Source organism: Amblyraja radiata, chromosome 14, assembly GCF_010909765.2.
Source record: "Amblyraja radiata isolate CabotCenter1 chromosome 14, sAmbRad1.1.pri, whole genome shotgun sequence".
Taxonomy (NCBI): domain Eukaryota; kingdom Metazoa; phylum Chordata; class Chondrichthyes; order Rajiformes; family Rajidae; genus Amblyraja; species Amblyraja radiata.
The window spans coordinates 7,771,504-7,797,506 of record NC_045969.1 but is presented as its reverse complement, the minus strand read 5'-3'; the positions used below and the strand labels follow the sequence as shown (position 1 = coordinate 7,797,506).

Genomic DNA, 26,003 nt, shown 5'->3' with positions numbered 1-26,003 from the left:
TAAGTGAAGTAGAAGTCAAGAATCTATATCTAAAAGTGTGCCAAATGTGTAACAAGATTGATGTGTTGGTGTTACAAATGGAAATAAATTAGTTTAATTTAATAGTTATAACTGAAATATATTTGTAGGATGGCCTGGACTGGGAACACAATGTTCTAAAAGATTGGGCAGAGAAGGAAGGGTAATGCTGTAACAATCACAATGATCACATTAATACTTTATCAGCCAAGCATGTTTTGCAACATACGAGGAATTTAATTTGCCAAGTCAGTCATACAAATAAAAAGCAACGGAACACACAAAATACATTTTTAATCAAGGAAGGTTGCAGTGGCATTGGTGAGTGGTGATATAATGCAGTGATTCATGATGTGGAAATATGGGAGAGCAAGAGAAAAGATGCAGGTGGATGCATCTATAGGTCACAATGGTGCTGATCAGGCAAAGCATGAAAGGTGAAATATTAAAGACATTTAAAAATAAACTACAATGATCATGGGGTGAATTTTATCTGCATATTAATTGGACCAATTAAACGTTACAAGGGTACCATGGAAGAAGAATTTGTGTGGTTATTTGTTTATTATAGTTTATTCTAGCTCACCTTGTAACGGGAATCGAGAACCAAAGGTTTTAAAGGGAAAGGGAAAATATTTAATAGGAACCTGCGGGGAATCTTTTTCACACAGTGGTAATATGGAACGAGCTGCCAGAGGAGGCAGTTGATGCTCCCTCTCCCATTCTCCCCCATAATAACAATATTTTAAAGACATTTGGGCAGGTGCTTGCATAGTAATAATTTAGAGGGATATGGATCAAACCCGGGCAGGTGGAATTAGTGCAGATGGGGTATCTTGTTTGGTATTGACAAGTTGGACCGAAGGGCCAGTTTCGTTGCATTGTTGAGTATGCCTCGTTGAGTCTTAACAAATTTTAGAAGGCATCACTTGAAGGCAAGCATCAATAATAAAGTTGGCCACTACACCCAATGACCAGTGCAGGTGTTAATCAGTTAAGGAAAAGGGTAATTAAAGATCAAGATGTCGGCCCTGACATAAAACTAATGGTTTACTGGGCAGCAAAGGTTTGTGATCTATTTGCCTGATCTGGGCTACCTACCACAGGCATCCCAAGGCATTAGGTCAAACATGTTTTTTAATGCTGCAGTCTGTTTATTTTTTTGCAGCAGCTGAACAAAATGAGTAACTCCATTCCTGTGATTTACAGTGCCCTCCATAATGTTTGGGACAAAACCCATCATTTATTTATTTGCCTGTGTGCTCCACAATTTGAGATTTGTAATAGAAAAAAATCGCACCTGGTTAAAGTGCACATTGACAGATTTTAATAAAGGCCATTTTTATACATTTTGGTTTCACCATGTAGAAATTACAGCAGTCTGTATACATAGTCCATAGTCTCTCCCCCCCTCCACATTTCAGGGCGCCATAATGTTTGTGACACAGCAACGTCATGTAAGTGAAAGTAGTCATGTTTAGTATTTTGTTGCCTATCCTTTGCATGCAATGACTGCTTGAAGACTGCGATTAATGGACATCACCAGTTGCTGGGTGTCTTCTCTGGTGATGCTCTGCCAGGCCTGTATTGCATCCATCTTCAGCTTATGCTTGTTTTGGGGGCTAGTCCCCTTCAGTCTTCGCTTCAACATATAAAAGGCATGCTCAATTGTGTTCAGATTGGGTGATTGACTTGGCCACACAATTGATCTTGGGCAGTTCCTTCTCTCCTCCATGCTCTTGCCATCACTCTGATATAAGTTCATCTTCGTTTCATATGTCCACAAGACCTTTTTCCAGAACTGTGGTTGCTCTTTTAAGTACTTTTTGGCAAACTGTAACCCGGCCATTCTATTTTTGCCACTAGGTACACAAAATTGCTGGGGAAACTCAGCAGGTGCAGCAGCATCTATGGAGCGAAGGAAATAGGCGACGTTTCGGGCTGAAACCCTTCTTCAGACTGATGGGGGATGGGGGGTGGGGTGGGGGGGGGGGGGAAAGAAAGAAGGAAAAGGGGAGGAGGAGGAGGAGCCCGAGGGCGGGCGGATGGGAGGAGACAGCTAGAGGGTTAAGGAAGGGGAGGAGACAGCAGGGGCTAGCCAAATTGGGAGAATTCAATGTTAATGCCATAAGGACGCAAGGTCCCCAGACGGAATATGAGGTGCTGTTCCTCCAATTTCCGCTGTTGCTCACTCTGGCAATGGAGGAGACCCAGGACAGAGAGGTCGGATTGGGAATGGGAGGGGGAGTTGAAGTGCTGAGCCACCGGGAGGTCAGGTAGGTTATTGCGGACTGAGTGGAGGTGTTCGGCGAAACGATCGCCCAACCTACGCTTGGTCTCACCGATGTAAATCAGCTGACATCTAGAGCAGCGGATGCAGTAGATGAGGTTGGAAGAGATACAGGTGAACCTTTGTCGCACCTGGAAAGACTGCTTGGGACCTTGAATGGAGTCGAGGGGGGAGGTGAAGGGACAGGTGTTGCATTTCTTGCGGTTGCAACGGAAAGTGCCCGGGGAGGGGGTGGTGCGGGAGGGAAGGGAAGAATTGACGAGGGAGTTGCGGAGGGAGCGGTCTTTGCGGAAGGCAGACATGGGGGGAGATGGGAAGATGTGGCGAGTGGTGGGGTCACGTTGGAGGTGGCGGAAATGGTGGAGGATTATGTGTTGTATTTGCCGGCGGGTGGGGTGAAAGGTGAGGACCAGAGAGACTCTGCCCTTGTTGCGTGTGCGGGGATGGGGAGAGAGAGCAGTGTTACGGGGTATGGATGAGACCCTGGTGTGAGCCTCATCTATGGTGGCGGAGGGGAATCCCCGTTCCCTGAAGAATGAGGACATTTCCGATGCCCTGGTATGAAATGTCTCATCCTGGGAACAGATGCGGCGTAGGCGGAGGAATTGGGAGTAGGGGATGGAGTCTTTACAGGGGGCAGGGTGGGAAGATGTGTAGTCCAGATAGCCATGTGAGTCAGTGGGTTTGTAATGTATGTCGATCAGGAGTCTGTCCCCTGCGATGGAGATGGTGAGGTCAAGGAATGGTAGGGAAGTGTCGGAAATCGTCCAGGTGTATTGGAGTGCCGGATGGAAGTTGGTGGGAAGTTGCCACTAACCAGTGGTTTGCGTCTTGCAGTGTAGCCTCTGTATTTCTGTTCATGGTCTTCTGCGGACAGTGGTCATTGACAAATCCACACCTGACTCCTGAACAGTGTTTCTGATCTGTCGGACAGGTGTTTGGGGATTTTTCTTTATTATAGAGAATTCTTCTGTCATCAGCTGTGGAGGTCTTCCTTGGTCTGCCAGTCCCTTTGTGATTAGTAAGCTCACCAGTTCTCTCTTTCTTCTTAATGATGTTCCAAACAGTTGATTTTGCTAAGCCTAAGGTTTGGCTGATGCCACTAACAGTTTTATTCTTGTTTCTCAGTCTCATAAAGGATTATTTCACTCATTGTCACAACTTTGGTCCTCATGTTGATAAACAGCAATAAAAGTTTCCAAAGGTGATGTACAGACGAGGTGCTGAGAGCTCTCTTATACCTACATTAAGGAGGCAATTAAACACACCTGAGCAGTTACAAATGCCTGTGAAGCCATGTGTCCCAGACATTTTGGTGCCCTGAAATGCTGGGACTATATATATAAACACAGCGGTAATGTCTACATGGTGAAACCAAAATGTATAAAAATGACCTTTAATAAAATCTGACAATGTGCACCTTAACCACATGTGATTTTTTTCAATTAAAAATCTCACATTGTGGAGTACAGAGGCAAATAAACGATGGGTCTTTGTCCCAAACATTATGCCGGGCACTGTATATGTAGGATTTTGAAGTTCCTGAGAAAGCTTCGATAGCCTTTTGAGATATTGTAACTGGTAACACCAAAAATAAATGTTAAATGCTTGATAACTGTTTAATCAATTAAGTTGCCAGAGAGGCTGGTAAATGTACTGTTTTCAATTATGTGTTTGCTTCTAAAGGGCTCTGGCTGACATGAATAATGATGGAAAGATGGATCAAGTGGAGTTTTCAATAGCCATGAAACTGATCAAGCTAAAACTACAAGGTCACCCGCTTCCCTCCTCGCTGCCTCCCACCATGATACAAATATCAGTAGCTGTTCCAACACAAGGATATGGTTAGATTCATGTTCCCCTACAAATTGCTTGTTTGGTTTATTTATACTGATTTATTGTTGATATACACAAGGATCTAGCATTTTGAAAGCTCTGTTACTTTGTGCCAGCTATTTTACAGTATTAGTAGTAGTGCTGGCAGTGATTTAATATTGTTCTGTCTTCCCTCGAGGTATAGCCAATGCTCCAGCCTTGTCCACCATGGGCACATTAGCACCTTTGTCAATGGGACCAATGCCAGTGGTAGGAATGTCGCCCCCACTGGTATCTTCTGTTCCTGCGGTTGGAGTCCCTGCACTTGCCAATGGGACATCTGTGGTGCAGCCTCTGGCTGCCTTTGCTCATCCAGGTGTGTATGATTCTATCAACAAAAAAGTGCGCGGGTCTTAAATGTTCTTTATTTTGACTTTTGTATGTTGGTGGATTAGATAAATTTCAAAATGAAATAATTTCAGTTTTGCGATACAGTGCAGAAACGGGCCCTTCGTCCCACCGTGTCCGTGCCGACCAGCGATCCCTGCACAATAATGTTATCCTAAACACACTGGGGATAATTTACAATTTCACCAAAACCAATTAACCTACAAACCTGTACGTCTTTATCTTGTGTGGGAAGTAACTGGAGCACCCAGAGAAAAACCAGGCAGGTCATGGGGAACGTACAAACTCCGTACAGCCATCCACCCATAGTCAGGATCGAACCCAGGTCTCCGTGCTGTAGGGCAGCAACTCTACCACTGCACCACCATGCTGTGCCAAAACATCAATCTGGCCTGTCTTCCAGTAGCTTGAACATATTTCTCTTTTTGGATCTTTTCACATGATTGAGCATGATGAATGTGAACTAATCAGTAATAATAGTAACAATCTTAATAATTTTTTTATACCCCCATCTACGTGTTATTAAAATTGAAAACTCCAACATCTTTAACTTCGAGAACAATACAATGTCTTTGATCTGTTTCTCTGATTCTATTTTCACCCCGTTGAGGAATTGTGAAATAAACAGAATGAAACGAGATGCCACACATGCAAAGATGCTGCAATTGGGGAGGAAGAATAATAATAGAACTTTAAAGAGATGTAGAGACCTCTGATTCATGCAGTCAAATTTCTCTCAGCACGTCAAATTTGCATGACTAATTTTAATTATAAACCAGTCTGGTCTCTTTGGTTTTAAAATTAATTGCATAAATCACTGAGCATAGCTCTGCTAGAATATTGCCTATTCTTAGACGTTAAGAAATTATAATTGCTTTGGTGTGGATGCAGAGTGGATTTATAAGAATAATTGAGTTATGTGGAGGGTTTGGAGGTTGAGGTTTGCTCTAGGACAGCAAAACTTATGGTGAAATGAAATAAATTCTGTAAATTTTGCTGACTGACAAATCAATGTAAATGTGGAGAAATGGTTCCTTTTGGGTAGCAACCCATGCTCTTGGATTTAAATGCTGGAGATAGTTCAGGTTTAGAATGCACTACCTTGGGAGCTAGTGAAAGCAAATTCAGATTTCACTTTAAGAAGGGAATTAGTTGCACATTTTGAAAAGGAAATGGATGCCAGACTGAGCCAAATAATTAGAACCAGTTTTCTAAGAGCAAGCGTGGATATCAAGTGTGGATGGTGGCTCTGTAGCTCAATGAGTTTTGGGTATTAATTGTTAATAATACATGTAATGCACTTGAATTAATAATGAAGAGCATAATCCCACGTAGTACTTGAGCAAATACTTCAGAGATAATTTTTGCTTTCTTGGTTTCTCCACTGAAAACGTAGCATACAGTGGTGCATTATTTGGGATCGCATGTTCCGCTGCTGTTACGGATTTGTCATCGTGGTTAGTTTTGTTGATTTCTAATGTGCCATGATTCCACTTTGTTATTGAATTAAAAAATTGTTAAACTTCATCAATTATTTCAAGACCATTCATGGATTGCTCTCATCTTTCACTTTTCCTTTACCGCCTGCAGATGCATATTTACCAAATTCCCACCCACCTATCTGCATCATTGTACCAGCTTTTTAAATACTTGTCATGCATTATACCTGTAGCTATTTTGTGAAACATGTTTGAGTTTTTTTTATTTCCACCTTACATTGTTTGCTTTGTAGTTTGTATTCCTCCGATGTCTCCTTATGGTGTTTCAAGTCCAGGTTTCTAAAACGTACATTTGTGGAAAGATTACTGGACACTTCATTACTCCAGTCATCCTTCTACACCAAAAGCCAAACATTAGAATAACTTATGATCATACTTTTTGGTGCTTAGAAATCTTAAAGCAATCGTTAAGCGTTTTTGTTTGTAATTCAGTAGGTCCTCATTAACGTAATTAATTTACTTTTAGACTTTAGTCATGCTGTTTGGAAATGGGCTCTTCGGCCCACAGAGTCTGCGCCAACCAGCAATCACCTGGTATACAAACGCTATCCGCCACACTAGGGCCAACCTATGCAATTTAAAGAAGCCAATTAACCTATACACCTGTACATCTTTGGAGCGTGGGAGGAAACTGGAGCATCTGGGAAAAAATCTACGTGGTCACTTGGAGAATGTGGAAACTCCTTACAGATAGCGCCAGTCAGGATCGAACCCAGGTGTCTGCCACTGTAAGGCAGCCACTATGCCGCTCTTTTATTAAGAATAGCTTTATGTAAGAAATTTGGAATAAATTGATTATTAGTTATTAGCTACCTTTGTACTCCTCAGTTTAGTAATCAACCTGGCGTGTTAAGAGTTGAGCTTCACCTGTCAGTAACGTTGAAGGCATGCTGAAAGACGTCTCAAAGCACTTGGTGAAGAATAGCAGAATGTTAAATGACGAGGAAGATATGTGGGTTAGGATTGCCTAGGTTGATTTAAAAGATCATTTAATGTTACTGAAAGCAAGAGGGGGTTAGTAAGATACAGGGAGCTCTGCAACATGTTCCAGAGGTTAATTTGCTTTCACGAGTGGTTCAGAAGGAGATGCCAAAGGGAGAAAAAGAAAGGAATCTGAAGATATCATCTGGTGGAAGAGAATGTTCAAATGTCAAAATGAGGGAACAAATAACTGAGGATGTGATTTTAAAAATACCAGGTGGTAAGAAAACAAATGTTAATGTTTTATGGCGCGTCAGGCAACGTGGATAGGTGATGTTTTGGATTGGAACCCTTCTTCAGTCCAGCACTTTATTTTGTAAACCAACACCAGCAGTTCCTTATATCCAAATATTTTTTTTTTAAATCCCACATAGGAGCCACATTGCCAAAGAGTTCTTCCTTCAGTCGTTCTGTATCAGCCGCTCAAGCTAATGGAATAAAACTACAAAAGGCACAGTCATTCGATATGGGAAATGTAAAGTAAGTTGTTCAACAGAATGTGTTTCATATAACTTTGGGGGCCACATAATTGAGAGAATAAATTCTGTTTTTAAACATTTTCCAGACTGAGCTTCCAGACTAACCCACAATGTGAAAATAATGCCTTGGCCCTTTAATTTGTTTCATTTCTAGCTTAACTCTGAAAACCATCTTGTTTTATTGGATCATCTGTATAAATATTTTCTTGACTTAAGTACAGCGATATTGAATCTCAACCTAGATACAGTGCAAGTGCTGCTTTTATTACTAAATTGGCTGCAATTTTTGGTATGACTGTATGGCAAATCAAATTCCTTGTATGTTGCAAAACATACTTGGCTAATAAATTATGATTATGATTGAGTATAAAAACTATGAAAGTTCGAACAGATTGCTGCAGAATAAAATTTGCACCAGATTGGCCAATGGTCACAAATGTATGTCATTGTTGATTCTGGTCAGACTCTTTGAATGCTTGTATTTTGCACAGTTCTTTTGTATCACATTGACATTAGATGTGAGCTTGACAGTGTAATATTGTGATTGTCAAAACAATGTACTGCAGCTGGCCAAAAAGCATCCATGCCTACTGCTGTTCTAAGCATTAAGTTGCTCTTACTTCTGTGTGTTTCCCAACATCTTAGTGGGAGAAATTAGTTTCAATCTTAGTGACAATGCTCTGGCCTCTGTGTACTGTCAGTGCATACAATGGGTCTGGGGAAGAACAGGTTTGAGCCTCAACTGCCAAGAGAAGAACTCTACAATGCTGAATAATTTATGTTTTGAATAAAATGAAAATAGCTGTTCAAAATATGATGACTTTTAACCTCTTGCAAGCACTCTCCTTAACTGCAATTAATGGGGATGTGTTTCCTGCACCAGGTCGAACACGGTGCAGTTTTTGCAGCAATGCCGAGGAATTTGCACCAATCGGGCTTCACTTTTGTGTCTGATCATAGTTCACTTTTGTGTCAGACTGTCAGATGCTGTCAGACTGTAGTTGCAAAGAATGCCCGGAATGTTTGTTCAAATATTTTGTCCGTGTTGTATCCATGCATGCGTGCCCAAATAGATCTAATGGATAAGCAACATTGCTTAAGTTGGACGGTCCATGCAATTTGCATAAGATATATGTGTCTGTACATCCATCAATCCTTGAACAGAAAATGTGGGAGAAACCTGTGGAGGAAAGACAATGGCAGGAGGCGGCCATTCGGCCCTTCGAGCCAGCAACGTTATTCACTGTGATCATGGCCGATCCCATACTGTACAATATTTGGTTCCAATGCAGAAAAATCTGCAATAGAGTAGATCTTTCTTTTCCAGCTTTTAATTTTTCTACTATAATAACAGCTAGGCTGGGACCATGCAGTGCCCTCCATCATGTTTGGGACAAAGACCCGTCATTTATTCATTTGCCTCTGTACTCCACAATTTGAGATTTGTAGTAGAAAAAATCACATGTGGTTAAAGTGCACATTGTCAGATTTTAATAAAGGCCATTTTTATACATTTTGATGGGGCATGACCTGTCAAATAATGTGAAACCACTTAACAAGGATGTATTTCTAAATTTTGTGCTGCTAACCAATGGAGATTATTGTTAGGGTAAGACTAGATCATCAGGATTTCATAATTTGAAAATAATTGCATCATTTAACACACATGATCACTTGACAGAACAGAGTGATCTTGACTTGTGGCATGTTTTGCTTTCAAAGTTATTCTTGGGCACATGTGGTTAATTGACAAATTATGTAAATTTTCAATGTAATAAAACTATTTTGGTATTGAATTTTAGTACGGGACTCATCAAAGTGCTTTTAGGGGAAAAGTAGGATTTGCTGAATAATATTGTTCATTTTGTTCTTTCAGTGTGCCACCCACAGCTGCTTCTGTGGAATGGGCTGTTCCACAATCTTCCAGGTTGAAATATAGACAGCTCTTCAACAGCTACGATAAAACAATGAGTGGACATTTAACAGGTAAGCTATTGACAAAGGGGCCTTAATTCCATCTTTCTATCTTGATAATTTAATTAAATAACTTGAGCATGGATTTGACTGTACAATATCATTGGATATTTATTTCCTGTTGTGCTATGTTTATATGACAAGTATTTTTACTTGAAATAGAAAAAATGCAGGAAAATATATCAAGACTTATTCTAGCTTTTTGCATGTGCAGTGTTCTGTGGGTATTTGCATTCATCACATTTCATTTGATTTGAAACCTATTTTACTAAATTTCATAATTTAAAAGTAAACTTGTTCCAAAGATAAAGTGGATTTTACATGTTTGTGGAACAAATTATTGGGAATATTCTTTTTTTTCATTTTTACTCCCCCTTGTTATCTTTCCTTATTCTGCAATCCATGTGTTTTCCAATGTTTTTTTTCCCTGCATCATCTCTCCTTTACCAGCCATTTACTTTTCGATCATAGTTAACAATGGCAATTGTAACACTATTTCATCCAGTACTTAAAACAAAAGGTAGTCTCTGTTGTACAGCACAACTTCAGCCCTTGGCCCAACTCATCCGTGCCGATCAAGGTGTCTATCTGAGCTCATCCCATTTACCTGAATTTGACCCTAATCCCTTAAATGTTTTCCATCCATGAATCTGTCCAAATATCTTTTAAACTTGACAATTGTATTGATTGCTACAGCTTCCTCTGGCAGCTTGTCCCATATGTTCACCATCCTCATTGTGGAACATGTTGAACATCTATGTTCCATACCTCGAGGGGGGGGGGGGGGGAAGAAGATTTATCTCTGATCTTTGTGGTTTTATATATCTCAATAAAGTCACCACTTGTTCTCCGGGGGGGGGGGGACAGGTGATCCACCCTCCTAATTCGACCTTTCCAATCCTAGCAACAGCCTTGTGAATCGTTTCTGCTCTCTTTCCACCTAAGAGGCAATTTTCTGATAGCTGGGTGATATGAACTGTGCACAATACTCCCAAGTGTGGAGTGCTCCATTCTTTACATGGGAATGAGCATTCTATTCAAGATGTGGCACTGAACAAAAAGGATGGATGCTATAGTAACAGGACAATTGACTTGCTTTTATTCATTTTGCAGGTCCACAGGCAAGAACAATTTTAATGCAATCCAGTTTACCGCAGGCTCAATTAGCATCTATATGGTAAATTGTTTTTATTCATAAATTATTTCTTATAAAAGCCTGACATAAGGATTTGAACATTGTTTTGCCACTTTATATTTTGAATGATATTCAGCAGATATATTTGGAGCATTTCTGGAGAAAAGGAATAGGTGACGTTTTTGCTCCTATACTCGACTCCTCTTGTTATAAAGGCCAACATGCCATTCGCTTTCTTCACTTCCTGCTATACCTGCATGCTTACTTTCATTGACTGATGAACAAGGACCCCCCGATCCCGTTGTACTTCCCCTTTTTCCCAACAACACCATTTAGATAGTAATCTGCCTTCCTGTTTTTGATACCAAAGGGGATAACCTCATATTTATTCACATTAAACTGCATCTGCCCACTCACCCAACCTGTCCAAGTCGAGTATAGGAGCAAAGAGGTCCTTCTGCAGTTGTACAGGGCCCTGGTGCGACCACACCTGGAGTATTGCGTGCAGTTTTGGTCTCCATATTTTAGGAAGGAAATCTTGCTATTGAGGGAGTGCAGCGTAGGTTCACGAGGTTAATTCCCGGGATGGCGGGACTGTCATATGATGAAAGAATGGAGTGACTGGGCTTGTATGCACTGGCATTTGAAAGGATGAGAGGAGATCTTATTGAAACACATAAGATTATTAAGGGATTAGACACGCTAGAGGCAGGAAACATGTTCCTGATGTTGGGGAGAGTCCAGAATCGGGGGCCACCGTTTAAGAATAAGGGATAGGCCATTTAGAACGGAGATGAGGAAAAACTTTTTCCGCCAGAGTGTTGTGAATCTGTGGAATTCTCTGCCTCAGAAGGCAATGGAGGCTGATTCTCTGGATGCTTTCAAGAGAGTTAGATAGAGCGCTTTAAGATTGCGGAGTCAAGGGATATGGGGTGAAGGCAGGAGCAGGGTACTGATTGTGGATGATCAGCCATGATCATATTGAATGGCGGTGCTGGCTCGAAGGGCCGAATGGCCTACTCCTGCACCTATTGTCTATTGTCCATTATCTACTCAATGCCTAAGCAAATGCATTTGTTTCATGTATCTGGTGTTTGATACGTTCCCGATGTTGGGGAAGATTGTTCCGGATGTTGGGGAAGTCCAGAACTTTTTAAGGATAAGGGGGAAATTTTTTAGGACCGAGATGAGGAAAACATTTTTCACACAGAGAGTGGCGAGTCTCTGGAATTCTCTGCCACAGAAGGTAGTTGAGGCCAGTTCATTGACTATATTTAAGAGGGAGTTAGATGTGGCCCTTGTGGCTAAAGGGATCAGGGGGTATGGAGAGAAGGCAGGTACAGGATACTGAGTTGGATGATCAGCCATGATCATATTGAATGGCGGTGCAGGCTCGAAGGGCCGAATGGCCTACTCCTGCACCTATTTTCTATGATGACTGTTGGTTGACCAATTTCCCTCCTGGGCGAAATAAAGTTTTATCGTATACTAGCTTAGAAAGCCAGCTATGACCTATCGTTCTTGTATACTGAGCATCCAATGTAATCATTGCTGTTGAAGGAAAGTAATAACATTTGAAGTATGTATCTAGGGTGGTTTTTAATCAATACTGTAACCTTAGAACAGTTAAAACTCCTTTGTTACAACACAACATATCAGTAAAACTGTGGTTACATTTGTCAGACTAATTTTGCTGCTTTTATTCCACCACTCAATTTATTCCTCTAATTCTTTTTCTACAGGAATCTTTCAGATATAGATCAAGATGGAAAACTTACAGCCGAAGAATTCATTCTTGCTATGCACTTAATTGATATGGCCATGTCTGGCCAGCCATTGCCGCCTGTCTTGACTCTAGATTTGATCCCACCTACCTTTAGGTGAGTGCTTTATAAATTGCTAAATTAATACACCTTCTGGTCCTAAGGTACTTTAATATAATTAGTGGTTTTCATTTGAATTATTAAAAGTGACACTATCTCCACCTCCTTTAAACCAATTCACTTGGTTCTTTGTGATTCAGTTTTAACAGGGAACGCAAAACATGATTCATTCTAAATTTGTGCTGACCGGTTCATTTATTGGAAGAGAATTTAAACACATGTGAACTACCCCAGTGAATAGAGCGAGACACTTGATGAATTTAGATGAGGATGTGGTGGAGCTGCCGTAGTTGAGTATTCCAACTGAAATGCAGAGGCCTGGACTAACAATTGAACATGGCAATTTAGTTACAGTTAACAATCTGGAATTTGGAACGACAAATAGTCTTGGTATTGAGGATGATGCTGATTACTGTAAAAACAGATCCAGTGAACATGCCTTTCACTGGGGGAAGTGGCGTAGTTGGGGCACAGTAGTGTAGCTGGTAGAGCTGCTGCCTCACAGCACCTGAAAACCCGGGTTCAGCCCTACCTCGGGTGCTTTCTGTGGGGAGTTTGTACGTTCTCCCTGAATCCACATGAGTTTCCTCTGGGTGTTCCAGTTTCCTCCCATATACCAAAGACTTGCTGATTTGTTTGCCTCTGTAAATTGCCCCTGGTGTGTAGAGAGAAGATGAGAAAGTGGGATAGCATGGAACTAGTGTGAATGGGTAATCGATGGTCGGCGTGGACTCGGTGGGCTGAAGTGTACACTGTACCTCTGAACTAAACACTAGCTAGTGTGACTCCAGACTCTCCCAATGTGGCTGATTCTCAAATGCTCTGAGATGGCCTAGCAAACAAGTATTTTGAATTGTATTGGTCCTTTGAGACAGAGTAACAATGATTTATGGAGGTGACTCCTCGCCACCTTCTCAAAGCCAGAACTGAAATTAATGGAAATATTCAACCTATTTTTCTTTGTTTCTATTCTGGAATCTGCATTTCAGGTTGTGCACATCCAATGTAGAAAAGGGATGCATGGCCAAAAATAGTCACATACTTCAGCAACTGTAATGGAAAAGAACATAACATTCTTATTGCTTTTATTCAGTCTGAAAAGATGGTACCTTAATGCACCTCCAGACTCAGGAACAGCTTCTTTCCCATAGCTATAGCTGCTCTGAACCGGCCCTGCTGTGTGCCCCCCACCCCCACGGACTGTCTCCCTCGGATGGTCACGTCACACAGACACATCTGCACTTTAGTCTGTTTTGACTATTTTACTGTTGTAATGTTCTTTGTACAAACAATGTTCTCGGGGTATCTAAACCTAAATTTTAGTAGTTATGATGTCGGATGGAAGCTGCATACCCAGATCTCGTTGCACTTATGTGCAATGACAATAAAATATATAATTATTAGTATTATTATTAATAAATGCTTGACCTTGAGTTCCACCTTCTCCATAACATGATTTAAAAAAATTGGAATTGTTACAATTGCGTGCATCCATCAACAGTGGTCTATTATAATCTCCATTTAATCATTCAGTCAACCATCCAAAGCTGTGTCGGAAGTATTTTTCTATATTAATGAAACATGAATTTTGGTGTACAGTATTATTACTATAAATTGGATTTTTAACCTGTTGCAAAAAATTTAATTTAACTTGTTACTTTGAAATCACTTAGATGTTACAGTCCAACCGTTCTATTTGAATATTGCCGAAGAGCCAGGTCTGGTAGTGCAAAGTCTACCGGAAGCTCATTGTGTCTTGATCAAAGGGTACCTGAAGAACCACAAGAAGAGGAATCTGACAAGAAATTGCCCGGTATGTGCCCTTAATTAGGCTGAGAAACAATAAGATGAGTGTGCAGTTCTGGTCATGCTACAGGAAGGATGTGATAGCAATGGTGAGAGTGTGGTGGTTATTTGTTATGAGCTTCCAGGTGTAGTAGAAGCAGACAACATCACAATGTGGCTTTCCTATATTTCCTTGATCATCTTTCTTTGTGTATCTTTCATTCATTTGTTCTATTTACCTTCTATATCTCTTGGTTCCCTTTCCCCTGACTCTCAGTCTGAAGAAGGGTATTGGCCTGAAATGTCACCTATTCCTTTACTCCAGACATGTTGCCTGACCCGCTGAGTTGCTCCAGCTTTTTGTGTCTATCTTCACAATGTTTAAAAGGTATATGGATTAGCATAACATGTGTATCTGATAAAATGACTTGGATGATGAGTGATTGCGGTTGTAACCATTATTATCAAAATGACTGCAATGTATAGTGTAGTTGCAGGTCATCCTCGTGTGCTAAACTGTCCCTCGACTTGATCTGCTTTGCAGTGTCGTTTGAGGACAAGAAACGAGAGAACTTTGAACGGGGGAACCTTGAACTTGAAAAGCGGCGTCAGATTCTTCTGGAACAGCAGCGAAAGGAGCAGGAACGGTTTGCCCAGTTGGAGCGAGCGGAACAAGAACGGAAAGAGCGGGAACGTCAAGAGCAAGAGAGGAAGAGGCAAATGGAGTTGGAGAAGCAGCTGGAAAAACAGCGGGACTTTGAACGACAGAGGGAGGAAGAGAGAAGAAAAGAAATAGAGAGGCGCGAGGTATATTTGACTAGCAACAATTGGTAATCTATCTTTTCTTTACAAATTGTGTGTTTTTAAAACAGAACTGCATCATGAGAAACATTTTGGCTTTACCTATAATTATAGCCTCTGGCAATTCAGGTAATATTATCGTGTTCACCTGTCTACTGCCATAGGGGCCAAATATTAATACTGGTTGCAAATCTGCTTTACAATTATTTGCTGCGTTTGAAAACATTAACTACCGAAAATACTTCTGAAAGGAAATATTTTGTGTATTAATAGAAATGTGTTAAAAGTGGTATAAAATTTGAGTTAAGCTGATGCTTTAATTTTATTTTTTTTGCTCAGATCTTTGATAGGCTTTTGTTTTGTAGTGTTAGAGTTGTTGAAGTAAGTTATTGGGGCAAAATCAACGTTATTTTCTTTAGCAATGTTTCATTGCAGTTTAGTCAATTGTGTAGAACTCCATCACTGTATTTGGGTGCTCGTGTCGAACTCTCATTTTTATTTCTTTAGCTACGTACATATTCATTTCAAAAGTGTACCAAGAGTGTACCTGTCCAGAGATCTTGGATACAAGTGAACAATAACTTGCTGGGATCATGCAGGCAACAAATGCAATGCATTAAACATTACATTAAGGGGCTGTCCCCCTGTATGAGCTAATTCAAGAGCTCTCCCGAGTTAAAAAAAAAAAAATCAAACTCTTAGTAAGCACGTAGAATGTACGTAGCGGGTACGTCTGAGCTCGGGATGTCTCTTGGCGGCTCGTAACGCTAACGGCAGGTACTCGGGAAACGCGGTAAGCTCGTGAAGATTTTTCAACATGTTGAAAAATGTCCACGAGAGCCCCGAGTACCTATGAGCGGCTATTACCGTAATTCTCCGAGTTTGAATCGGGGGAAACGCATGAGAACTCTTGAATTAGCTCATACAGTGGGACAGCCCCTTTACAAATCTCGTTAGAAGCACCAAAGCTACAGTGATTATGTGGTGGAATATCGGCAATAATGTACTTTGCTGTATTCCTTAAATTAATCAACAGGTCATTTCCAATGCAGTGTGATTTAGGCAGGCTTTGGTGTGTGACTGCATGAGGTAGAAGTGGTTTGTATTTTGCATCATCACCCATGATCCGAAATAAACACCTCACGTGAACAGAAATAATTGCAGACCTCAGCAGGGTGGACAGTGGTCCCTGTTCTTCTCAACATTGCTCCCTGATGCAATCTGCCTAATCAATGACAAAAGGCTCAAATTCCTAATTTCAAACAGGATAAATTGGAATCATATGTTCTTCCTAAATATCTTGCATTGTAAATGCTAAACACTCTGTTGCTAATTTTCTTTATTAATGTAATGTAATGTACTGTAATTTTATGTATTAATGTAGCTTAATGTAGTTTAGTATATGGAAGACAACTACACCGTAAAAATCAGAATCAAATTAATTATTCAAAGATTACTTTCCATGGGATAACATTAAAATGATCTTGGAGTTGATATTTATTATACTTGTATAGGTGTGTGTTTGTATGCGTGTGTGCATGCATACATGCAGGTACCATTGTGACCGTTAAAAACATTTGAATAGGTATATGGCTAGGGAAGATTTGGCAGAATATGACCAGGTGCAGGCTAGTCATATAAGGTCATAAGGATTCAGACCATCAAGTCTACCGTCATTCAGTCATGGCTGATCTATCTCTCCGTCCTAACCCCTTTCTCTTGCCTTCTCCCCATAACTCCTGGTACGAGTTGGCATAGATGAGTTGGGCCGAAGGGCCTGTTTCTTTGGTTAATGGCTATATCTCCATGTATATATTTTAAGTGTATAAAGTAAGCACAGTTGGCAAATCAATTTAATATTTGGGTTTCGTGAAATAGTGATCATGCGTGAATGTTTCCCAGATAATTAACTTTGTGTACAGTTTAATTCAGCTAGAGAATTCCTTCATTATTATTGTGAATAGAACATGGAGCACGGAGCGGTACAGCACATGAACACAACATTCAGCCCACAATGTGTGTGCCTTGCATGATGCCAGGACAATCTCTTAGCTGCCTTTACATAATCCACATCTCTCTATACCCTGCATATCCCTGCAAGATAGATAATGATATTTGAGACTTATCTCTGCAGCTAAATGGGATGGAAGTTGTCCCTAACACGTCTAAAATGGGGGAAACACCTGGGATTTATTCATAACTATACATTTCAGATTCCATGTACATTAGAATCTGTTATATATCTTTCATAGCAAAAGGATTTGAGTACAGGAGCAGGGAGGTTCTACTTCAGTTGTACAAGGGCTTGGTGAGACCACACCTGGAGTATTGCGTACAGTTTTGGTCTCCTAATCTGAGGAAGGACAATCTTGCCATAGAGGGAGTACAGAGAAGGTTCACCAGACTGATTCCTGGGATGTCAGGACTTTCATATGAAGAAAGACTGGATAGACTCGGTTTGTACTCGCTAGAATTTAGAAGATTGAGGGGGGATCTTATGGAAACTTTAAAAATTCTTAAGGGGTTGGACAGGTTAGATGCAGGAAGATTGTTCCCGATGTTGGGGAAGTCCAGAACAAGGGGTCACAGTTTAAGGATAAGGGGGAAATCTTTTAGGACCGAGATGAGGAAAACATTTTTCACACAGAGAGTGGTGAATCTCTGGAATTCTCTGCCACAGAAGGTAGTTGAGGCCAGTTCATTGGCTATATTTAAGAGGGAGTTAGATGTGGCCCTTGTGGCTAAAGGGATCAGGGGGTATGGAGAGAAGGCAGGTACAGGATACTGAGTTGGATGATCAGCCATGATCATATTGAATGGCGGTGCAGGCTCGAAGGGCCGAATTGCCTACTCCTGCACCTATTTTCTATGTTATGCCGAACAAAAGGTAATTTTTTGGCCACTTTTTTAAAGTCGAATCAGGAAGAATTTAATTATGGTGTGATGTTAACACCGCAAACCTGACAATGCTCACACTTTGTCACGTCGACCGATGGTAATGATGCTAAGCTTAATGCACGTACCAGGGATGTAGTTTATTTTATTTCATTCTACATTTATATTATTTTGACCGCAGCAGGCAAAACGTGAATTAGAACGGCAGCGCCAACTCGAATGGGAACGGAGTCGTCGACAGGAACTCTTGAACCAAAGAAACAAAGAACAAGAAGATATCGTTACTTTGAAAGCCAGGAAAAAAACGTTAGAGTTCGAACTCGAGGCCCTTGTGAGTAGAAATGTGAACAAAGCCCTCAATAGTTTTGGAGTTGATACAACGGCAAATTGACACAAGTTTTTCTGTTCAGAGTGATAAAAAGAATCAGTTGGAAGGAAAGCTTCAAGATATCCGGTTTCGTGTTTCGACTCAGAGGCATGAAATTGAGCATACAAATCAGACAAGGGAATTACAGATTTCAGAAATTACACATCTACAGCAACAACTGCAGGTCAGTTTTGAGTTGGTGTTCAAGCCTGAGTTGTCATTATAAGTTTGTTAATTCTATGAGCAGAATACGGCCATTCGTCCCATCAATTCTATTCTGCTATTCAATCGTTGCTGATCTATGTCAATTCCATTCTCCTGCCTTCGCCAATCTCTGCCATAAAAATATCCATTATTCAACGTCCATTATCATTTCCAGGATGAAAGCCCACTATGTTGACATCTTCTGGTAAACCCATTTAGCTTTGTTCAGCTGGCTCGCTCTGAAGCTTCATTGGTTTTATAGTTTTTTTCTGGATGACAAGACTAAACGTTCATGATAAACAGTGGTAGTCAAAAGCTGTCAACAGAGCTACACAATCCCACAATGGCCAGATCAAAGCTCTCTAATTCTACTACATCCATTCATTAATGCCACTAGATTATGAAGCGGTTAGCTGAATAAGAAAGCCCACAAAAGCCCCAATCGTCAATGATGGAAGAGTCCAGTGTGTGAGTGTAAACATTTTTATCCTGAAAACAGTGATTAGATGATTCATCTTGGCTTCCTCCAGAAACCCACGCCACCCACAGAAGCCGGCCTGCAGCTAGTTCAATTTATTTGACATGACATGAAGCAGAGTATGATGAATACAACAAAGGTTATGGCCTTAAGTGGCATACCAGCAATAATGTCGGCAACTTGTACACTTGAACTGCCCTTTAAGATAAGCTGTTCCAGCACGTACAATCCAAAATGAAATTTTCCCTTCAAGGGAAATCAAGAACCAGAGGCCTTAGGTTTATGATGAAAGGGGAAAGATTTAATAGGACCTAAGGGATGACTTTTTCGTGGATATGTGGAGTGAGCTGCCAGACGAGGTAGTTGGCAGGTGCAATAACAACATTTTAAAGACTCGACCCACGCCATCACGCAAACCAACCTTACTTCCATTGAAGCGCACATTTCATACTGCCTCAGCAAGGCCAGCACCATAATCAAGGAATAGTCTCACCCTGGGCACTCCCTCTTCTCCCCTCTCCCATCAGGCAAGCGGTACAGAAATAAAAAAAATGCATACCTCCAGATTCGGGGAATCCCTTCCCAGCTGATATCAGGCAACTGAGCCATCCTTTCACCAACCAGAGAGCGGTCCCGACCTACCATCTACCTCGTTGGGGACATTGGACTATCTTTAATCAAACTTTTCTGGACTTTATCCAGCATGAAACGTTATTCTCTTTATCCTGTTTTTGTACACTGGACAGCTTGATTGTAATCATGTGTTGTCTTTCTGCTAACTAGATAGCATGCAACAAAAAAAGCATTTCACGGTACCTTGGTACATGTAACAATAAACTTAACAAATCATCCATTCTGCGAATAACTTAAAGTTTAAGCTTTTCATCTTTGCCCAGCCTATGACATAACTTTGATGTATTGTGACATTAAGTGGAATAATATTCATGAAGGTTAGTTTAGTTTAGAGATATAGCACAGAAACAGACCCTTCGGCCCACCAGGTTCGTGCCGACCAGCGATCCCCGCACATTAACACCGACTTGAGACAATTTTTACATTTACTAAGCCAATTAACCTTCAAACCTGTATGTTTTTGTAATGTGGGAGGAAACCGAATATCCTGGAGAAAACCCACGCAGATTACAGGGAGAACATACAACCTCCGTACAGACAGCACCCGTAGTCGGGATCGAACACGCATCTCCGGCGATGCGTTTGCTGCAAGGCAGCAACTCTACCGCTGCGCCATCGTGACTGCCTTAGGAAACTCTTGAGGATCACAAAGTTATGGACCTAAAATGAATGTAGTGGGTTTCAGGTTGTGAATTGTGTACTGATGTGCCTCCTGACTCCAGGCATTTCCTGCCATTGTTAAAGGTGCTAAGTTGCAGATGCACGGAAGAATTGTAACAGTTTTCTTTTGACCTGCAGGAATTTCAACAGATGCTCAGTCTACTGATTCCAGAGAAACAGGCTCTCAATGATAAATTGAAGCAGGTCCAACAGAACAACTTTCATAGTAAGGATCGTTTTAACTTGGTATATGTTGTCGTTTTAGATAAATATATTTGTATATCTGAGAAACATGTTTCATAAAAACGCCATTTGAATAAATTGTTAACTGACTAGAAATTATTGCAATTGCAGTGTTCCTCAAGCTAGAAAATCAGTTTTCCTCAAAAGTAGACTAATTTCACCATTTGACCCCACAAAGTGAGATGAGACCACAGGCTGTGTGTTTCTGGTGCCTTGCCTCTTCAACAGCCTGACTGGCTGTGCCAGAAGGCAAAGCTGAGGAAGACGTTGTCTACTGTCCAGCTAATTTGTGGAACATAGTACTTCAAATGTAATCTGCTATGAGAGTGGAAGGGAGCGCTGGTGATGAGGTAACTCCAAGCCATTGACTCTAGTCAAGTTGGAATGTTAATTTCAGTTCATTTATCAGACTTTTCAACCCTTGTTTTTCGCAAAAATGTTGCAGTCAACTCGGGAACAGAAATATGACAAAAGTGCCAGAGTGACTCAGTGGGTCAGGCAGCATGTTTGGAGAGCATAAATAGGTGGCGTTTCATCATGGCACCCTTCTTCAGACAGATTTGGTGGGGCAGTAGAAGAAAGCTGGAGGTTAGGAGGGAGAGGACAAAGCCTGGCAAGTAATACGTGGACACAGACAATGGGGGGGGGGGGGGGGGGGGGGTAGTTGATAGGCAGATGGTTGGACAAAGGCCCGAGATGAAAAGGCAGAATGTATGAGACGAACAAATTGAAGATCTGAAGCAAATTGTGAAGCTAGAGGAAGGAATGAGGATGGAAGGAGAGGAAGAGGGGAGAACTAGGTGAGAGTTCAGGTAGAGCACGGGGTAGAGAGAAGAAAGGGAAGAGGTGGGGGGGGGGGGGGGGGATGTTCGAAGTTACCTGACATTGGAGAATTCAACATTCATACAGCTGGGTTGAGAGTCACCTAAGCCGAATACAATGTGCAACTGGGAGATCCAGTTGGCTTTGGTCTCACCGAGTTCTTTAAGCATGGCAGGTTGCTGTTTGCCCCATTGATGAATTCTTGGATGAATTCATCCATTTCATTTTCTCTCTTATTTTCCTGTAAACTATTCTCTCACAGTGCACATTCACTCTAATCTGCCAACCAACCACTACCTACACAAAGTATTATTTGTAGGACACAATTAAACTTCCAACCAGCTCTTTTAGGATGTGGGCAAGACCATAATCCCAAAGGACATCCCACACAGATCGCACCAGAGGCCATGATAAACCTGGTTGATGGATCTGTGCGGATGGAAACTATTGCTGCACTGCTCTTGTGGCAGATCCATTTAATTCTGTGAATTTCTTCACTTCCGATGGACGAATATCAGTGGCTCCCTTCAGAAAGGAGCCACAACCGCACTTTGTGAACTGTTTGAAGAGATTGCTGTCGTTTGTTACTGATAAGCTGTTGTCTTTTTCCAATCTGATAAGCTGTTGTCTTTTTCCAATCTATCTGAATGCTGCATCCATTTGCTGTGTTGTCTTGGTTTCTCTCATCTGGGGTGTGAATATTCCCAGAGAAGATGAATGCCTCACTCCTCACCTCATGGCTTTCACTTCAAGGCTGTTAAGTAACCGGTGTTGAAGCATAATGTAGAATTGTACAGTAGGGAGACATTCAGGTGGTGCCTGCAATTATTTTCGTGGGCATATCTGGTTTGTCTTGCTCACTTATTCTTTCACCATTCCCTTAATTTTGGTACCCGAACATGGCGCCGACGGACGAGAAGCCGAAGCAAAGTGGAAGCCAAATAACCAAATGGAAATGAGGCTGAAATGCCAAATAACCGAAAGCGTACAAAGCCGAAATGCCAACTAACCGTAAGGGCGGGACGCATAAAAGCCAACTAACCAAGGCTGCGTCGCCTAAAAGCCATCTTCCCGCCGTCTCCACCGGCGGGAAGGTGGGGGTCATTTTCCCACACAAGCCATAGGTGACTGGGTAATCTGAACCCAAGCACCAAGTTGTAAGCGGCCGAAGGTGCGCATCCCTCGGGACAGCCCCCACTCACCCACGGCCACCCTCCGCCTCGTCTCCCCCGCGCGGCTGCACTGTGATGGGCTGTGGGTCGGGTGGAGCAGAGGTGTGGGACGATGTTCATCCCTCCATAGTGATGTGATGGACGTGGTGGTCTGGACCAATCGCTGACAGGTTCCGCCCCCTGGCAACGTCACGTCTGTTATTTGACTTTTCTGTTGAGCGGCATTCGGTTCGTTGGCTTGTTGGTGGCGTTTCGGCAGCGCGTTCATTCATTAAGTTTGTTTTTAGGCGACGCAGCCTTTCGGTTAGTTGGTTTTTAGGCGTCCCGCCCTTTCGGTTAGTTCGCATTTAGGCGTCCCACCCTTTCGGTTAGTTGGCGTTTCGGCTTCATACGCTTTTGATTATTTGGCGTTTCGGTTTCGTTTCCAATCTGATATTTGGCTTCCACTTCATTGCTTCGACTTCTCGTCCGTCGGCGCCACGTCCGCACACGATTAATATTACCCGTTTCTATATTTATTCATTTTCCTTTTGAAAGAGATGTGTTTGTGCCATACATATACAGTTTGTCAGAGGTGTCCTCCTAGATTTCTTCTGGTGTAAGATAGCTATCAAGATTATGCCAGTTAACCAGAGAAGTCAGGCTGGGGAGTTGAAAACACAAGAGAGCTATTTTATTTTGAAAGAGACGAATGTGTAATATATTTCATATAAGTTGTGAAATGTAGATTAATATATCTACCAAGAATCATTTATGAATTGATCTTCCTGGACCAAAGCCCAAGACTGATTGTTTTGGAGTGAATTTCAATGTATTTAGTAAAATGGACAAGATTGTTTGCTATACATTATTTTCCATTCACAGGTGTTGAAATCTGCAATTGATAAGACATTGTGGAGATTAGGATGCATTGGGAATTGGGGGCAGATAACCCGTCCATTGACGTTGCCAATGATGCCAATTCCAATGCCCATGCACGTGAAATGATTTAGCAATTATAATCAGTATATACGAGTTAAATATAGATTAGGTATAAATATTTTCTCCAACTTTTGTCAAACCTTGTATTTGCACCTTGCATTTGCATTTTTTTTTTAAGTCATTTTCAAGATGGGGAGTTAATATTTTGTACATATTTTGTGACCATTTGTTTTCAAATGATGCATTGCCTTTACATATGTCTACTTAGGAGACGCTATTCTTGCTGTCAAAAAATCTTTGGAAAGCAAAGAGCTGACGAGACAACGGCTTCGTGACCAACTTGATGAAGTTGAGACAGAAACAAGGGCAAAGCTTCAGGAGATAGACGTCTTCAATAATCAGTTAAAGGTAATACTGAACTTTATTTTCCTTCCTGACGTTCAGCTTTGATGCAGTTCATTGCACGATGCTCCCTGAGTGAGAACAGCATGGTTGAAATGGCTTGGTTTCCAAATTCAAATTCCTCACTCAGTCATGTTTAATGCATATGTTTTGGGATAAAACTAAATTATGCCTGAAGACTAACATCTACATATGACTGTCTTTGGTGCCCTTCACATTAAATTGCTCAATTGTATTTGCTTTAAGGTGGTAATTTTGCATAACACTCCTAAGATTGGAGTACCGGCCAAGAAATAAATTCTTTAAATTAAGCTGCAGGAATGGGACTGAATTTCCAGAAAGTGGCTGTAATTATTTTGGAGGCCTGTTGATTACATTACTAGAAGGTTTATCCAGAGACATGATTTCAATCATGCCATGGCACCTTAATTTAAACACTGGATTAAAAAGTGGGTGTTACTAACATGAAGTTACTGGATGGTCATTATAAATATGTTTCATTAATTTTCATCTGTCTTCACATGGCTTGTGTGCATCTCCTAACTATGTGATTGACACTTAACTTCCCTCTGAAGTGGCTGAGCAAATGCGTCTGCAAGTGGGTGGCCAATGTGTTCTGGTCCACATAGCATTAACAAATTTAAAGACAAATCTATTTTTCTTTTTATCCTTCTGTATAATTTATTAAGCATGTGCATTAACCTTGTTTCATAGTTGATTTGATTTGCTGCATATTTTCCGTGTAATAATCTTTTCCTGATAGAGGAAAGAGAGGCTATATTGACGTAATATCTCTTTTAAATGCGATTCCTCTCCTGGCTAAGCAATTTACTTCAACATAAACTATTCTGTGATTGGGTTGCATTAGAATACATCCCCAAAGTATTTGCAGGGCAATAATATTTATTTGCTTATTCACTTGCCTTCCAAAAGCTATAACCTCTCTGAACTCACACATGCACTGACTTCACAGCCTAACCCCCGGACTTCCATCTATCCACCTACTGTAATTTGTACTGTAACTGTAATTTTTAATATGTGCAATAACCCATACTGTATATATTATTCACTCTATTCACCCATTGTCTTTTTATAGATATGTATATAGCGCCGCAGAACTGTGCACCTTATCCCCCCCCCCCCCCCCCCCCTTTTGTTTTGTTTTTTGTTTTTTTGAACTAATTACATGTCTGCACTGAGTACGAGCTGCTTTTAATCTCATTGTACATGTGTATAGTGACAATAAAATGGCATTCTATTCTATTCTATTGTGTTAATGTATTTTTATATTGTCAATATTTTGTAGGTTTAGGTCAGTGGAATATTTGGAATAATATATGCATTTTACTATTTTACATTAAAAGGTCCCTAAAAATCAACGTGAATTGCTTGTGATAAATATTGGATGTTGCTTCAGTCAAGATGTTCGTAAATTCTAGGAGCAGAATTAGGCCATTTGCCCCCTCAAGTCTACTCTGCCATTCAATCATGGGTGATCCATCTTTCCCTCTCAATCCCAGCTGTGTTAACATTGGCTCAGACCTGCCTGATCAGTTTTGATTGATTGTATACATTTATTGAGCAATTGCACCGGCATTGAACTTTGTTTAAAATTGAGTATTTTGCTGTTTTGTAATTAATCGGTACATTTTCTTGGAATACCACCTGTCCACTGTTTCCAATCTAACCATGTGGATGAGGGTACATGATGGTGAAAATGGATTAAGACATGAAGAAAATATGAGATATATTACACCTAATAAGAGGGCATCTGGCGGAAAACAAAACTTCATATTCACCATGACATCTATAAAGAGAGCCTCCGTGCCTACAATTTAGACTTAAAAAGTGCTAGAGAAACATTTTTCTCCAATATCATTAACAACAACACTAATAAGGCAAAAACCCTATTTGCAACTGTTGACAGACTGACCAACCCCCCAACACAATTACCACCTGAACTCCATTCCACGCAGAAATGCAATGAGTTTGCATTATTCTATACAGATAAAATTGAAGGCATCAGACGTGCCATCAATATCACCGCTTCAAACAAAAATGTTGGATCACCACCCTGTTTAGGCAAAGGTAACGTGGCAATGATGACATGCTTTAATGTCATAGACTCTAAAACTCTT

The 26,003-nt window shown here is 41.0% G+C and overlaps 1 protein-coding gene across 8 annotated transcripts in view; it reads left to right on the top strand.

The window, feature by feature from the left end:
* Nucleotides 1–26,003, top strand: part of itsn1 (intersectin 1) — a 178,451-nt gene that overhangs the window by 52,686 nt on the left and 99,762 nt on the right. For 4 of the 8 annotated variants that reach the window (XM_033032422.1, XM_033032424.1, XM_033032418.1 and 1 more), the window contains exons 5-16: nucleotides 3,995–4,152; nucleotides 4,323–4,499; nucleotides 7,386–7,491; nucleotides 9,367–9,476; nucleotides 10,578–10,641; nucleotides 12,342–12,479; nucleotides 14,156–14,295; nucleotides 14,812–15,077; nucleotides 18,148–18,294; nucleotides 18,374–18,514; nucleotides 20,444–20,531; nucleotides 23,732–23,871. In XM_033032422.1, the coding sequence (XP_032888313.1) occupies nucleotides 3,995–4,152; nucleotides 4,323–4,499; nucleotides 7,386–7,491; nucleotides 9,367–9,476; nucleotides 10,578–10,641; nucleotides 12,342–12,479; nucleotides 14,156–14,295; nucleotides 14,812–15,077; nucleotides 18,148–18,294; nucleotides 18,374–18,514; nucleotides 20,444–20,531; nucleotides 23,732–23,871 (1,675 nt within the window). Of the gene's footprint in view, nucleotides 1–3,994; nucleotides 4,153–4,322; nucleotides 4,500–7,385; nucleotides 7,492–9,366; nucleotides 9,477–10,577; nucleotides 10,642–12,341; nucleotides 12,480–14,155; nucleotides 14,296–14,811; nucleotides 15,078–18,144; nucleotides 18,295–18,373; nucleotides 18,515–20,443; nucleotides 20,532–23,731; nucleotides 23,872–26,003 lie in introns of all 8 variants that reach the window. The other 4 variants (XM_033032423.1, XM_033032419.1, XM_033032425.1 and 1 more) reach the window with 2 other exon arrangements.